We start from the raw sequence: 17,747 nt of genomic DNA, 5'->3' as shown, positions 1-17,747 counted from the left end.
ATTTTCGGTTGATGCCGATTCGATTCGATTTGGTGGTTTAATTTTACATTGTAAAATGTATTTTAGAATAAAATTTGATGTAATTCCCCACCTAAACTAACTAGTGAATATGCTATATTTTATGATACTACGTACAATGACGTTATACATATTAGGTACATTCATATTAACATGACGTAAATAATAAATTCGTGCTTTTTTTTCTTGTTACTCATTCGTGCTAGATTATGAGTAAAAAACAAGATACAAAACGTACCTACAAGAGTAGAGGAGATACCGCTCTACAAATATGACCCAAGTGTCATACTAAGGCTTCTATTTAGATACATATGAAACGGATCTGCTTCTTTCATACTTATATGACATCTAGACTAGATGATGCCCGCGACTTCGTCCGAGTGGATTTAAGTTTTCAAAAATCCCGTGGGAACTCTGATTTTTCAGGATAAAAAGTAGCCTATGTCCTTCTTCGGGATGCAAGCTATCTATGTACCAAATTTCTTCAAAATCAGTGGGACGGATGGGGCTTGAACTTCTAGCAGACAGACAGACAGACACACTTTCGCATTTATAATATTAGTATAGATCAATTGTCTATTTATTTATAAATATCAAACATTTTTAAATGTCGATGGTCAAGTCAATAGCTTTAAAAATAACATTCTGAAATTTTATTCCAAGTGAGATGAATTCCTCTACTAGGTGTAAAAATATGAAAATAAGTTGAATAAGACCGTAAAAAGCTCACACATTTTATATCGAAAATGTCGGGTTTCGAAAAGCAAAACGAATTCTTCCGTATCAAAAAGTTAATACGTTTCAGCTAGGGCCGGTCAAAAGTTTGTTTTTCACAAAGGAAAAATGCACTGAATGTTCTGTCTGAAATCAAATATGTGCGAGGTTTTTATATGAGTTGGTTTTATAGCCATATCGAGTTTCTCGAAATTGGTGGTGTCATCGTAATATAACTTTTAATAGGTATCCAAATAACATTCTGAATTTGTATGTATATCTTTTAGTCTACTTATTTGTTACCTTTTCACGATTCAACCGCTAAACCAATCTTGCTGAAATTTAGCATGCAAATAGCTTGCATCCTAGGAACGGACAAAGAATATTTTTATTCCAAAAAATTAATGAGTTGTTAGCTAGTTTTTTATAAATAAAATATGTATCTCTAACGTGTATCTAATAAAGAGATACAAACAGTACTTACATGGTCTGGTCTATTTTCTCTGAAAGGAAATAGTATTTCCTAATAATATCAGCCTTTATCAAAATAATTAACTGTGTTGAGGATAATTTTTTATGCAACAATAGGGATGCCGCATAAGTCTTTCAGATGTTATTAGCTCCAACTTTCGGAGCCCAAGTACGATTTCACAGTCCATTGCATCAGCTAGACTGAAACTAGCCCCCACTCGAGGCCCCGTTAGGCTACCTTTCTACCATGTAGCTAAGCAGTGGGCGAGGTTACAGCTAAGCTACGAAACTATGTGTCTATACTCTATTTCCACTAAAGCTAAGTGGTGTAGCGGAGCGGGTAATATGTGATGCGCTTTGCCTGAGGTAGCTAAGGTAGGTACTACAAGGAAAATGCACGACGCGACATTGGGTGTGCTCCATACAAACATCTCTACTTAGTTCAAATCCTTAGCTCATACCCTGAGCTCATATTATGCTTCGCTTTAACTAGTAGGTGTGTAAAAGACTTAAGTGAGTTGAACCCCTTTCCACTATAACTGAGCTAGCCTATGTTATGCAAATCAAGCGATCCTTTAGTGGCTCTGACGTACGTATCCGTAGCTTAGCATCGTAGCACATTTGGTGGAAAAGCAGCCTTAGGGAGGTCGTAATCCTAAATTGGCAACTGAAGCCAATCAAGTCCATATATAACAAACACGCTTACTGCCTGCGGTGAAACTGTTAAAGTCAATACTTGAACTGCAAATGGACAGTATAGTACGCGACAGGTCGAGATTGCAATCGGGGAGTGAACACCCCGCACACCTGCACTGGCTGTGCGGGTGAGCGCGGGTTACGTGCGGGTGTATAGCGCGTCCCCCCCGCCGTATATTCCGATTGCCATCTCGACCTGTCGCGTACTATACAAATAGAGGAAATTAGTTAAATTACAACGTACACGCTCCGTATAAATTACTTTTGTTAAAATTTTACTTATACGGGTGGAATTTCTATTGCGCATGGAATGTGAAAATATGTCTTGTTAGGTAGACACGGCATTTGTAATGTAGGTAAATGTAAATTCACAAAGGGGCAGAATTAAGGTTGAAATGGACATTGTGTGTGTAGTTAAGTTTTTATATCATTTGAAGTGTGGTAGTAGCAGTTAGACTAAAGTTATAAAGCGCTTACATAATGTTCTCGACGTTCGTGGTTTGGCGTACATACCTACTGTGCGGCAATCCGTTTAGTAGGTATTTTTTAGGGTTCCGTGCCTCAAAAGGAAAAACGGAACCCTTATAGGATCACTTTGTTGTCTGTCTGTCTGTCTGTCTGTCTGTTTGTCTGTCTGTCAAGAAACCTACAGGGTACTTCCCGTTGACCTAGAATCATGAAATTTGGCAGGTAGGTAGATCTTATAGCTGACATTTGGGGAAAAATCTGAAAACCGTGAATTTAGGGTTAGATCACACAAAAAAAATTAAATTGTGGTCATGAACTAATAATTAGTATTTTCAACTTTCGAAGTGAGTGACTATATCAAGTGGGGTATCATATGAAAGGTCTTCACCTGTACATTCTAAAACAGATTTTTATTTAATTTTATGCATCATAGTTTTTGAATTATCGTGCAAAATGTCAAAAAATACGACTGTAGTACGGAACCCTCATTGCGCGAGCCTGACTCGCACTTGGTCGGATTTTTTTATAATATGTATATTACTGCAGAATATTTTTTTCCACCAAATACAAATACAAAATACAATACAACAACAAAAAGGCCTCCTATTCGGGAGCAATTGAATACATACATATATAGGTGCCTATAATTGCTTTGACGGTGAAAGACATTATCGTAAGGAAACCTGCATTCTCCATAATGTTCTAAGAAGTGTGTAAGGTCTGGTAATACGCACTTGGCCTGCGAACTTTGCTTGTGGACTAAATTTTTCTCAGTCTAAAAGAATACCCGTGCTCAGGAGTGGGCGGGCGATGGGTTGACATGATGAAGTAGGAGGGAATTTACTCTGTGAAGTTCTTATTACTGATCACTGTATGTAGCTAAAAACTCAGATTTTCCGGAATAAAAAGTGTCATAATAATGTCCATCTCTAGGTTGCAAGTAGGTATGGGTAGGTACCAGAACCAGAACGCTGGAAAAAACAGAGACAGGTGATAGTACTGATGATTACTGATACCACAAAAGAAAAACGCGATAAAATAAAAAAACCAATATTTTGTTGAAGTTCACGATATATTGCAAATAAAACCTCTGACTGACTTTAGAGGTCAACGAGCGTTGCGTAAGTAGGCCACTCGGAGTCACTGCCGTGTCGTCGGTGGGTCATTGACCAGAGTTTGCACGATATACATTAGCGGGTTTGAAAAATACTAAATCACTAAAACTACAAAGTGACGCAAATGGTTATTGATATTGGATTGTGTTTAGGTAGTATATAAGTCCCGCACATTGCTAATGCGCGTGATTGCCATTTTAGTGACGTCAGCACTAGACTGAAGTTTTGAGCTGATGGTATATTTTCATTGCGGCTGACGTCAAAATGACGTCATTTCGATGTTAATGAGACATGGTTCCAGCGCAATAGCAATTTGCGGGACTTACAACAAAAACGCTATTTTTGCTAGCATTACGGTTACAGCCTGTATGTGTATTAACAATGTACGAGGCACGACATCATTTCAATTATAAAAGCGGTTTTAAGTGGGTTTCATTTTATCGTCTATGCCTTATTTACTTAAACAAAGAGCTTGAGGCGAGGAATAATAATTATATAACATCATATCTCAAAAATGTATAACATACTTACCTACAAATTAAAAAATGAGGAATCTATCAACGCACAGCTCAAACTATTGGACGGATCGGTCTGTTTGGCATGCAAATAACTATTATGACGTAGACATCCGCAAAAAAGGAACCTTATTAATTCAACCCCTAAGGGAGTAAAATCGGGGTTTAAAATTTGTATGGTCCACGAGGACGAAATCGCGGGTAGGTATAAGCTAGTAATTATAAGATGGAATTCGGCTTAGTTAAGGATATCTGTAGTATTTAACCTAAATTGCTTTGAACAATGCATAGTGCGAAACTTATACAATAAACGGCTTATTTCAGCCTAAGGCTGCGGGTGGCTTATGGCGCAGACAAAGTTTGTACAACAAATTCTCAAGAGGCAACTTGGTCGTGGTCTCTGACGTTGATAGCGTACAGTTAAATCTAGTTACGATGACCCTCCGTCAAACTATTGACAAGTGTAATCATTCAGCTTATGAAGAATCTATACTATTAAATAAAATTGAAGTGTCTGTCTGTAATTTCGAAATAACTACCTCAAATTAAGCTCATATGGTTATTTGAACTGTATCATAACTGAATCACAGGTTTTTAAATTTTTTGTCAGTCTGTCTGTCTGTTTGAACGGGCTAATCTTCGGAACGGCTAAACCTATTTTGCCGGGACTTTCACAGACAAGTAGAGGATTAACCAGGGGGTAACATAGACGAAGTCGCTGGCATCAGCTAGTTGGTAAATAAGGGGCACAGGTGCGGCACGATCTATATATACTCATCTATACATATATATCGATGATATACATATATGCATCATCGATATATATGTATAGATAGGTCAATTTCTATTTAACGCGTCCACAAAATTCTGAAACAAATCAGTTCCTTAAGATATGTTATACCTTATTATGATTTCTTTAGACTCTTTTTTCCTCCCGAACGTTTTTTCCCAGAATTGAGAGATTTTTATGCATGACAAGGCATTGATATCAACCAGAACCAGAAACACAAATACAATTTGGGCCACAATATGTTTGTCGGCTAATTTTATGTAATTTTCAAAATGAGATCGATTTATTAGTGCGGTTTTCTATCTATGAGAGCTTATCTATATACTATATCGATGTCTAGCATGAGTTAGAACTCTGCATTTGCATTTACGTGCCTTTGCAATAAAGGAACAATACAACAAACATTACACAACAAATCGCGACACATTACATGAACATCATAAAAAATTAAAAAAATAAGTTTTTATTTTTATTTAATTAAAATTTTACAAGTACTTTTGAATTGTCAAATACATCTACCATTAGTTCGGAATGCCTTTCCTACTGAGAAGAACCAGCAAGAAACTCGGCGGTTGCTCTTTTCAAAGATTTGATATACAATATTATGACATGTATAAAAAAAGTATTTGCAGTCCCGCGCGTTGTTGGAACGAGCTGCAGATCAAATCCACGTTCTTTTATCATTGAGATAATCATACCAATACGTTAGTGTGTTGGTATAACTTCTAGGGCCGCAATGGATACATGAAACTATGTGCGTCGATTCAGCTTTTAAGATCTGCATGTACCTACGTGAAGATTTATGAAAATGCAATTTTATTACCACTTATGCTATTTTTGTAGCATATTCAATACCTACTTACGTATACAATTTTATTCCTAAACAAAAAGAAAAGAAGTACATTACTCCGAACAACTTGAATAGCAACGTGAGCTTTTAATTTAGTTTTAATCCGTTGACTGGAAACAAAGGACGGTGGAAACTCAATGCATGGCGCGTTTTAAAAGATTTAGTTGCAAGCCGACTCAACGGTCTTACAGAGCAAAAGTATCTTGAACATGAAAAGGGCGGTATTCGGTTCGCGTAATCTTCTTACGTTTTCCGTTCAAGTGCACTCGTAGTGGGTCTGCCGTAGACAGATTTCTAGACTCAACTTGAAAACTATGTTTTACATACATAGCCTTTTCCACGATTTCTTACGTTTAGAATTAAGTTTTTTACCAGACTACTGCAAGCCAAAAGTTTTGGCTGAAGAGTTATGATTTTAGCACGTCTATGTATGAAATTAAATGAATTGAAATAAGACACATAAAGTTAAAATGGCCCGTGATTGAATGAAAGTCATTTTGTACCCATAAAACAATTAATTTAATGTGTTAGTGTGTGTAATGGTGTAGATAACTACACCATTACACACACTAACACATTAAATAATATAACATTAGATAATATTTATGGTCGATTCTCTCTTTTGACAATAATCAAGTAGAGCCATAATTTATATAAACAACAGTTGAGGTCACATAGTCACATCATTCCATTTCCACTAGATTTGTTCCCAAACCCAATGTGCAAAGAAAGGGCTGGCGAGTTGCCAAATGTCGTTAGGCTATCCCTTGTTGGAATTTTTACCACAATTTATTGAGGCCCTTAAAAAATAATCGCCTAAATTCTCCGATGTCTCCGAAGGGTTTGAAATATCCGTTGGTCGTTGTAATTTTTCAATTTTAACAAATTACATAGATAATTTGTTTTAATTGTATGTTTTATGTCTCTATGCAATATGAAAATCGAGTGTACCTATAGTTTTTTCACAAACACAAAATATTAGAACAAAAAGCGCTGTTTTCCCGAAATTATCTTTTTTGACTTGATTACCACGGCAACATAGTGGAGCCAAGATAACTCGCGTTGGCCAAACCAATGGCTAACTGAAGTGAGAGACGTTATGCTTTTTGCAAGAAAAGGTGGCTGTAGGAGCTGAAAAGTTATAGTGGAAACCACATGTAAGTCTAGCGTCGTAACCTCCAGCTCATTAGACCGATGAAACAAAGAGAATGCAGCGAAATGACTTGATGAGGAAAGCGGAGGATTGGATGTGAGGGAGGTGGAGTGAACAATGGACCTCAACATGTTGATGCGATATATTTTAATGAAGATAACGGGTACATACCACGATTAATTTGATGTTTTTATCGGTCGATATTTCAACCTAATTGCATGGGTCGTGGTCACGACGGGACTGTGGTGATACGAGAGATGAAGTTCGAGCTGTCAAGGCCAGTAGCGAACTACCCTCTTTCTTGTACTTTTCGCTGGAACTTCACGAGCTGTCCGGCAAAATACACTCACAACGTCACTTTTAACTTTCGTTAATAATGACGTTGTGAGTGTATTTTACCCTTGGCATGGTATGTACCCGTTATCTACATTAAAATATGTCGTCAAACCACGAAATACGCTTAAAATAATTAGTTTATGTTGATGCGATGATGATCGGTCTTGTCTACCTATTTTACGTCATCAGCTTTATTAGCGTGTCAGTGTGAGGAAAGTTCTCTGTGGGATGCTGAAAGCGATTCGCTAATGCCGATTGCATAAACGAAATCAGTAAGTAGCATAAAATTCGCGTTAGCGTTCCGCATTTTGCGCAGAGTGCAGAAGTCACTTCAGCCAGCCCAAAGACCAACTCTAGCTTAATACCAGTTACCACAATAATGTAATGGTAGCGCATTGGTATGTGCGAACGAAGTGCACAACTGTTATAAAAAGCACTCAGGCCTATTTAACAATTAGCAAGTTTTTTGCAAGTAAAAAATAAATTCTGCGCTGAAAAATGGAAAGTATTTTTCAAAAATAAACTACTATGTAGAGTGATACTCCTCCGTAAATATCTTGCCTCTGTTGCAGACAGGTTGGAATAGGAGGATGGGTAGTAATTCATTTCGAGCATCTGGTGACATTTAAAAAAACGTGATTTTAGTTACTTATTTCTATGGACGTTTTATGTAATACCTAACTACGTACTTATACCTATTCAATTTTTATTTAGACGTCGCGCAAAATTTACCTACTTTGTGTAGGTACCACCTACTTTGGTACGCAGTTCTGAAAATATAAGTTTCCGAACAGTACAGTATGCCAACATACAGCTTGTAGCATGATGGTTACGGTTTTAATGCCTTTAAAATCAATATTTTAAAATGATGCTTTAAAAGAAAAAAAACAATTTTTCAAACTTTTACACAACTATGAAATTCAAGTAAGTATAACAGTGAATGATACAGTGACCCCCTTTTAAAACCAGACAACGATTCCACAGTGTTTTTAACCTTTTGCGTAATTGGAACCGGAAATTGTCCAGCGAATTCTCTCAACAAAGAGATAAAATTAAAATCAGAAGGTATTCTATCGAAGCAGTCATGTGTAATTGAAATGAAGATTAAAGCTCGAGGCACACTTCCGACAGAGTAGAAGCGACGCGAAGCATTGCGATGCGATGTTGCACCAACGACCCGCCCTGCGGAGTGATTCGCTCACATAGTGATTACTGATTAGCAACCAAACTCATTTGGCATTATTGATTGGTTCTACATTGCTGCTTTACTGGGTGTAATATTAATTTTATTTTGTAGAAACCTTCAATGGATTAAAAATAAATGTCTGATGGCTATCATTCAGTGTTGAAGACTGAGTTAGCGAATACTTGAGACCGGCCAAGTGCATTGTGCTGGTCTGGCACAACAAAAAACCACCAAACAAGAAAAGAAGAAGAGTTAGCGAATCACTCCCCAGTCCCCAGTCGCGAATTTTATTTGCGCTATAGAAATTGGTACATTTAGTAGTGGTGTCAAAGTTCAATTTACTTTAAAATATAAAAGAAAATACGCGATGCGTCGCGTGCTTCAACACTACCGCAGTACAACTAGATCCTTAATCCATTCCTGTACGTGTAAATCGCAGTATTTCGCATGTTGAACTTTTTTTTGTTACGTACCTATTATAAAAATTTAAAATACTTTCTTGTGCATATTTTTTTCGATATAATTTAAAGTAAATGACAACTGCATTGTGCATCTGCAAGTACTTTGTTTTGAACAAGTAGAACATTTAAATGAAAACACTGAGGCATTATCTCTAAAAAGTTTTATCTCTCAGACGACAATAGAGAACGACTATAATAAATTCAATTCTTTGAAAAATTAAGATACAGTAGAATTGCTGCATTCTCTTTATTTGCTGTAAGTACTTAAAAGTTTTTCTTATATTGTTGAGGAAAAAACTTTCAGACAATATAAGTAGAGAGATCCAGACGAAGAAAAGCGGATAAAACTCGGTCAATGGAAAAAATAGGATAAGAAAATAAGGATGACTAATATTGTTGTTGTGTATGAGATTGTAATAAAAGTTGATCGAAATGCTCAGTAATGTGGCGCGTTATTTATGGTAATTGTTATTTTACACGAATACTATGGATTTCTAAGCATGTAGGTAGTGAAGTATAGTCGTAGAGATGCTGAAATGGTGTTGTTATGAATATTATGTTTGCCTCGGACGAGATGCGTTCGTGTTGCCCGCATTGGGGATGAGATCTTATTATGGTAGACATAATACCTACTGTAGAATTTTCATCATCATCATCATGATTAACCCATCGCCAGGTCACTACAGAGCACGGGTCTCCTCTCAGAATAAAAAGGGTTTAGGCCATAGCTGGCCAAGTGCGGATTGGCAGACTTCACACACCTTTGAGAACATTATGGAGAACTCTCAGGCACGCAGGTTTCCTCACGATGTTTTCCTTCACCGTAAAAGCAACTGATTTAATAACTTAAAACGCACATAAACCCGAAAAGTCAAAAGTGCGTGCCCAGGATCAAACCCCCGATTAGGAGGCGGACGTCCTTACTATCACAGCTTTTAGCACCTTACTAACACTTAATTAGCTTAACTATTCACAAATAAATGAATTTGATGTCGTCCTAGTATATTTCCTGTGTAACATAATATTATTACGACCTTAGAAATTCCGACTAAACGAAAAGTTAAGTGCTTTTCGTTTAGTAGCAGGTAATCAAATGGTTCACTTCTGTTTATTGGTAGAGGCAAAGGTCGAGCGTATTTAATTTTAAATGCTTTCCTTCAGTCACGAGTGTACGTACTCAGACATTCCTGTAACATGAGGCATCAACTTCGTTGAATGCACAGTCAGTTCTATTATAATAAACTAAATAATTACTCCTATTTAGAACAAAGTTTCGAGAGCCTGTATATTATTTATGTAAATGAGCAATTCAGGTGTAGGTCTACTACACTTCTCAATACATTAATACCAATGTATATTATATTCTTTGAACTTTTGTGTTTGCTATAGCTGACCCGCCTAGGCATACATATTACCATCGAAATAATGTCAGTCAGTCAGCTTTTTCTTTCATATATATATTATAGATTAAAAGAAAGGACAACGGTATTCTTCCCATCGAATTACGTTTATTTCCATTCCTATGATCCCCACAGGTATTTTGTTACGGTCTGCGGATCCCAGGCTCGGGGCCGTCTTCATTACTTATGTTTTCTTATCTGTAATCCCGGCAGGGACTCTGAATGGAGTTAATATACCATTCCACCATTAATTCAGGCTGATACTTATCCATTTGTAAGTAATGTGACGGCTGCGGTGTATTATTTAAAAATCTACTTTTATGTAGGTACTGATGTATTCTAAATACAAATGCTAAATGAAATGCTTTGACTCACTGAACATGAATGCTCATCCCAAATTCTTGGAAAGAAATATTGTACATACCTTTAGAAGGAGAGTAGTTTCGTAGAGCGTTGTCTCTGTCGTTGAAAACGAAAAAAATGTCACAAAAAACATAAACATGTTCAACGCTCTACAAAGCCGCAATGGGTCGATGTACAATATTTTCTTGTCGGCTACTGTATTTTATAAGCATGTGTGTCAGTGCTAAACAACATCACGGGACAAGGGATTACTACGTCATCCCCGAAAGGAAAGTGTCAAATCAATCACTACGGGTGAATGGGTTATATGTGCCAACCAGCCACAATAGCCCGACATAATATGCTAATGGAGGGCTTTTAATTCATCAAATTACTATTTTACTTACGACATAAGAGATTCCGACGAATTGAGTACCTCCATTTTAGGGTACCGTACCTCAAAAGGACAAAAGGAACCCTTGATAACTTCGTTGTGGTGTCTGTATGTCTGTCTGTCAAGAAACCTATAGGGTACTTTCCGTTGACCTAGAATCATGAAATTTGGTAGGTTTTGAAACTAGGTGTCGAGATACACCTCACGATCACGCACAACGAAACGTTTAAGTGCGGAAACTAGCCTAGAGAGAGAAGAAGATACCTCACGACTTCACCTTGTTTCAATTTTATTCCATTCACTAATCCATACTAATAGTATTAAAAAAGCAAACGTGCATCTGTCTGTCTATTACATTTTTGCAGGCCGATTTTCGTTTACCGATTTTGACGAAATTTGGTACAGCGGAAGTTCCCGGAGACGGACACAGGCTACTTTTTATCCCGGAAAATAAAGGAGTTCCCACGGATTTTTAAAACGAAATAGCTTGCATCTAGGATATAGATAATGGATATTGGTTACTTTTACTCGTACAAACTGAGTTCCTGCGGGTTTTAAAAATCTAAATCCACGTGGTTGAAGTCACAGCTATCATCTAGTCCATAATATAAAAATGAATCACTAAATGTGTTGCTGACCGCAAATCTTGAGAACCGCTGAACCGATTTCGCTAATTCTTTTTTTATAATATTCCTTGAAGTACGAGGATGGTTCTTACGGAAAGAAATATTTAATTCAACCTCCCCCTCAATTTTCTAAACTCCACCCGAGCGAAGCCGGGGCGTGTCAGCTAGTACATTATGAAACAAAATCGTAATCCGCGTTTGTCTATGTTTTTGCTTCTGGATTTCAATGCGGTTTTTACCATCACTAGAAAATTTCAGTCATGCTCTCAAACTCAGGATTTAAGTTTAGCTAAGGCTGATTTTGGTAATTATTTATGTTCATAGACGTTGCGTGTAGGTAATATGTGTTGCTGTATCACTTATTGATACATATAACTTATAACTATAGTATTTGATTTGTAAATCACTATTTAAATTAACACTAATATGTGTATTAGCGTTAACTAAAATGGCACGAGCCTAACTACGAACTTATTAAATTTTATTTACCCGTCGTGCACGATTTAGTTTGTCTACTTATGAGATTTTGAATACCTATAGTCTGCGACAGTACAACGGTACAATGTTGACCAAATAATGATTTATAACATCCATTTCGGAATATGGCAGCTAACGATGGAAAGAGCTGATTGAAATCTAAATATTATAAAAGGAAATGGTGACTGACTGACTGATCTATCAACGCACAGCTCAAACTACTGGCCGGATCGCGCTAAAATTTGGCATGCACATAGCTATTATATTATTAGCTAATAACTTTTTTTTCGAAAATTCAACCCCTAAGGGGGTGAAATAGGGGTTTAAAATTTGTGTAGTCCACGCGGACAAAGTCGCGGGCATAAGCTAGTTTCTCTATATATGACCACATCAAAAGTAGCTAAATGTGGAGATCAATAGTACTTAGAGAAACAACAGCAAGTAGCTAAGCGGGAGAAGCAATGGACGGTCTCATAGTATGACAGGGTTGGGAAGACCACTGGATGTTGGGATTACAACGAGATCTAATAGCGACCCCACACCTTAAAGTTTGGTAGATAGACTGCTGTACACAAGCGCCAAGACTAAAGTGTGGAAAGCAGATCTATTTTATGTTCATAAGTAAACATCCAATAATAAGACTTCCTTCCTACCTTTTTGTGACGACCAGTAGGTTTTAATCCATACTAATATAATAAATGCAAAAGCGACGTGTCAGTCTGCCTGTTTGCTAGCTTTTCACTGCATAATTTAATATGTTTAGCCGATTTTTACGAAATTTAGAAAAGAGAAAGTTTGCATTCCATGGACGGACATAGGCTACTTTTTAACCCGGAAAATCAGAGTTGCACAACATTTTTAAAAACCCATATCTAAGTAGGGAGTTCGCAGACATCATCTGGTTGGTACAGAAATAATTTGCACCTGGGAGACGGATATAGGATATACTGTTAATCCAGGAAATTCAAAGTTCCTACAGGATCTCTTAGTTAAAATTAAAAAAATAATTCAATTTCTATAAAAAATCGATTATAAATCTAAATCCACGCGAATGACGTTTTCGTTTCGTTTCGTTTCGATTTCGAAGACAATTATCCCAATTCAATATTATATTACTTCATTAGACATTAATGATAATAAAGGAAACATAAACAGTCGAAAGCAATCACTTAATTTTTATTAAACAACAATGTTACACTTAGGTATATCGGCTCTGATTTAAAGTATTTAAGCAATTAAGTGTAATTACATACGCCGTCGCGAAGCGAATATGTTATCGCCGTCATTAAAATACCGCTAATTAATTATCCGCTTAATTGCCTCTGTGTCACAAGCGGGCTACCTCGGTTTTTGCGTCAGCGCAGAATTGCAGCCTTAATAAGAAAAGTTTCCCAAACGCGCTCCCCGGCGCTATTCATACTAACGTAATTTGGCTCTTGTCAGTGAAATGTGGTAAACACGTTCTAGAAACTAATATCACACTCGTTTTTGGCGAAGTAAATTGTGCCACAACAAAAAAACACTAAAACAAACAAGAACAACAGCAACAACAACTAATATCACAGATATTATGTTGACCTCGTGTAATTTTGAAACTAAATAATTTAACGGAAATTTGGAAAATCACAAACCAAAAAAAAAAAAAAAAAAAAAAAGTTTCTAGAACGTATCTACGAAATTTCATTAACTTTGATTGGTTAGTAAGACACTAATATTCAAATGAGAGCAAAAGTAAGTAGGTAGGTTTGATTGTAACGCGCTACGAAAGCTACATAAGGTCAGTCGCAAAAGCTTGCTGTGATGTTTGTCTATGAATTTTAGCCTATGAGGAAAAATAATCAGCAAAAAGAATTGGGGTTAACACAAAGTTTAATAGGAATTGCAGAAGATGCAATGATTCTTACGAATATTGCATTAAAATTTTAAAGGATTCCAAAAAAAATTGAATTTAAAGTTAAAATCAAGAAGCTATACGAGATAGCTCTAGCAATCTAGCTTCGCTTTCTTTTAATATTAAATACAAAAAAGGAACACTGGAGAAACTTGGAGTTGGCGGAATATTCGGATTCAATTTGAAAAGTTTCAAAAGAATATAAGCTATAAAGTAAAAATATGATTTTGTATTGCCAACGGACTCGTTTAACTTTTGTTTAACTCTCCAAGTAAATGAGGGCAAAATCGTGAAGTTAATTTATAAGCAATAAGTACCTACAAAGCTCCGGACGTTGAGGCACTTAGTTATTAAAAAATTATTTAAGTACTTTATAGGATTGTCCACCGTAGTTCCTATTTTAAAATATACATTTTTTTAACTTTCGTTTATCTTTTTTAAGTTTTGTCGGTCTCTTTCCTACCCTTACGGGGTAATAAAAAGGAAATGATTAAAAAATCTTATTTTACTTTCAATTTCTTGTCTTATAACTTTTTTATTGGTGGAGATGCAAGTTGCAACGAATATAAATATTCTGCCACTATTTGGTAATGAAGTTGCCTATACGCTCATTATTTTTGATATTCGTTATTCAGCCGAATAAACCCTACTCAACCGCAACTGCCAAATACCGATCATGAAAAATCCAAAATTATTAATGATTTTATTAATCACAATTTTTTATTACTAAAACATACCTACTTCGTACTCAAATTTATCAGTAATTTCTGGTGGTTAAAATAAGTATTTCCGAATTTGTAGACACAATACCAGCCTCAGAAAATAATCTCTACCTCCTGTGTACAGTCGAAAGCTGGGAAATTACAATTGATTTGAGTATTTCTATTATGTAACCGTTCTATTAATAGTGTTAAAGCCACGTTAAACCTGATAACATTCATCAGTTATTACGTTAAACGGATTCATGGCAATGCGGGCGGCCGCGGAGCTAAGAAGCCTCTCAAAAGACAACTCAAACATGATGGTTTATTTCGGTAACGCTTTGTGGCCTCACCTTAACCTTGCTCTAAGTTTTCTTTTTAAAATTGTGTCTTAGCAAAAATAAGATAATTGTTATTCTATGACGCGAGGCTGCAACGAATTTACATGGAACTTTTCAAACTGAGTTTGAAAAAAACAAGCTCCTCAGCTTGTCTTTACAAACTGCATTGGAATTACAATCTCTTTCTTTATTTATATTCACGACTTTATACATTTTCATTAGAAAGTAAGTAGTCTCTGATGAACTAAAATAAAAAATATTAAGTCCAAGATCAGAGTTCACTAAATTAAAAAGTGTTAAAAATAGATTAGGTAGTACACAAAATTTTTAAGTTCTTTAAGTTAGATAGAGTATTAGGTAGAATATTAGGTATGTAAAATTTGATTTTGTTAATAATTGTTAATTAAGTTAGACTATGTTATAAGGGTATAGGGTTGCCATACACATATTGTATACAAGCCCTGTAAAAAAATAAATATAGAAAACTATGCGAAACTGAGTATAATTAGCGTAAATCTAGCAAATCTCGGCAGAAATACTTCTATACGCTAGAAATCGCCAGTAGCAGATATTAGCCTTGCAGCAGCAGTCGCTTGGGACTGGGTAGGTCTCAAGGGTGTGGGAGATGACTTATGGGTAAAAAATTGGCTCCTTTTTAACCGACTTCAAAAAAAGGAGGAGGTTCTCAATTCGTCGGAATCTTTTTTTTTTTTTTTTTTTTTTTTTTTTTTTTTTGTTCCCCGATTACGCGAAAACGCCTGGACCGATTTTGAAAATTCTTTTTTTGTTTGAAAGGGTATACTTCAAAGTTGGTCCCATTTCAATTTGGTGAAGATCTGATGAACATCTTCGAAGATAGATACTGGAACTCCTCAACGGATAAGAGTAAATTGCTCGCGATCAGTGTAATAGCTTAGTAAACAGTAGATTTTTAACCAGTCATAGCATAATTCCATGGAGCCACTAAAAATTGTGACATAAAATTTTTTTACAAAAAAAATAAAAACCGACTTCGTTACACAAACACTAAAAATTGAAAAATAATTTAATTTATTACCGAATATATTATGTATACAAGAGTTAATATAGTTCCATAATAATATTTTTTGGGGTCGGTGCCAATGAGGTGCCATTGTGGAGTCCCATAAAAATATGAAGTCTAGACGATTCGCGCAGCTAAAGCTAATTGGCACCGGCACCAAAAAGTATTATAATGGAACTATATTAACTCTTGTATACATAATATATTCGGTAATAAATTAAATTATTTTTCAATTTTTAGTGTTTGTGTAACGAAGTCGGTTTTTATTTTTTTTGTAAAAATTTTTTTTGGACTCCTCAAAAGCATAAGCGATCTAACAAACCAAAACGACATTAGCGGAATATACCCATTCGATTTTATCATTTAAGTAGGCCAAAGATGTACAAAATGGGAGTTGTGGCGACATAGGATGCTGTCACTGTCCAATGTCCAGGTATAGGACATTGGACACAGGAATTTAAATTTTACTATGTTGAAAAGGCAACCTTACTGGTAGAGATAATCATATGTACCTTTCTTTCCAGGCGATGTCCAGTACTATTTTTTGAGGGCGACTTGATTATTGCTCACGCCCTCGGACTGTACTAGGCAAGATGTTACATGGGTTTACAGGTACGATATACAGACTACTCTTTTTTAAGGGCGACATGATTTCCATGCTCAGCCCTCGGATTGTATTAGTCAATCTATTTAACTTTGTGTGAAAGGCGATCTTATGGTTACTGATTTGTAGAGATAAGCCTAGGTATGTACCTTTCTTTCCAGGCGAAGTGCAGTTACTCTTGTTTGAGGGTGACTTGGTTTCAGCAGCTGCCATCTTCTCCTTCTCGGACGACATGCTCACGCCCGGGGACCGACCACGACCACGTCCGAGTTACGCGACGATCGCGCCGGCGATCATTACTGTTTACGGTTTCAAAAAACCACGTTTAAGCTAAAGATTCAGTGGATTTTAATTTTTACCACAATGACAATTTGGCACTAGTTTTCGTATCTGATATATCTACATGCAGTTTGTCGAATATGTAGCTTGTAGATTTACAGTTTACCTACCTACCTGTTGAGAATTTTGCAATGCACTACTCGATGGATTTCTTTTAACTATATATGTAGGATTGCGCTTGACTGCAATCATTTCAAGGAGTACCTAATTAATGATAGTCTAAGGTGTTTATAAAAGCGTGCCTGCCTAGAAGGTGCCTATTCCCCTTTCTTTTGAATGTACCGATATAACTGGCGGGGAAATTCGAAGCTGGTTTGATATATTAATGTGCCTGCAGGCTGTAACTCGATTTTATTAGGTTTTTAATCTAATCTAACGATTGAAATAAGCACACTTTGTCATTTTACTGGAATAACTTCAGTTAGAGTTAGGTAGGTACAATAAATTTAAATAGAATTGTTTCGAAACAATGACGATTTTGTAACAAAACCAATCTTCAAGTTATTTTGGAGCTGATATAATAATGCTTAGTTCATCCAAATGTTGAAGTGCTAATCGAGACTTAATACCGGATTTAGTTTGATACTTCACACGACTCTAGACTAAAATAGTGACCATATGTCATCGTGATAAAACACTAATGTAACTCAAGTTTTACACTATCACCGACCACTCCCGTCAACTGTTCGCACTATTTTGGGTGATAATGAATGATGAGTGATTTCTATATGACTAATAATATTGGCAAATAGCCAATACTTTATTGACATAAAAACTATTTAAAAAAACATGGATTTCATGGTAAATAAGGATGTGA

The 17,747-nt window shown here is 36.1% G+C and overlaps 2 protein-coding genes across 7 annotated transcripts in view; one reads left to right on the top strand and one right to left on the bottom strand.

Annotated features, from left to right (window-relative positions):
* Nucleotides 1-17,747, bottom strand: part of kcc (solute carrier family 12 member kcc) — a 334,603-nt gene that overhangs the window by 39,501 nt on the left and 277,355 nt on the right. Inside the window, exon 2 of one of the 6 annotated variants that reach the window (XM_069505284.1) lies at nucleotides 16,741-16,890. The exons of 4 other annotated variants lie outside the window; for them this stretch is intronic. In XM_069505284.1, the coding sequence (XP_069361385.1) occupies nucleotides 16,741-16,825 (85 nt within the window). In that variant the 5' untranslated portion in view covers nucleotides 16,826-16,890. Of the gene's footprint in view, nucleotides 1-16,740; nucleotides 16,922-17,747 lie in introns of all 6 variants that reach the window. One more of the 6 variants, XM_069505290.1, reaches the window with a different exon arrangement.
* The window catches only part of LOC138403791 (trypsin CFT-1-like), a 54,925-nt gene continuing 53,688 nt past the window's right edge, over nucleotides 16,511-17,747 (top strand). Inside the window, exon 1 of the mRNA XM_069505649.1 lies at nucleotides 16,511-16,599. Coding sequence (XP_069361750.1) covers nucleotides 16,581-16,599 — 19 coding nt within the window. The 5' untranslated portion in view covers nucleotides 16,511-16,580. The remainder of the gene's footprint in view (nucleotides 16,600-17,747) is intronic.

The sequence above is a fragment of the Maniola hyperantus genome, chromosome 2, assembly GCF_902806685.2.
Source record: "Maniola hyperantus chromosome 2, iAphHyp1.2, whole genome shotgun sequence".
Taxonomy (NCBI): domain Eukaryota; kingdom Metazoa; phylum Arthropoda; class Insecta; order Lepidoptera; family Nymphalidae; genus Maniola; species Maniola hyperantus.
Note: the sequence above shows the minus strand (reverse complement) of the source record. Positions and strands in the feature narration are given on the sequence as shown.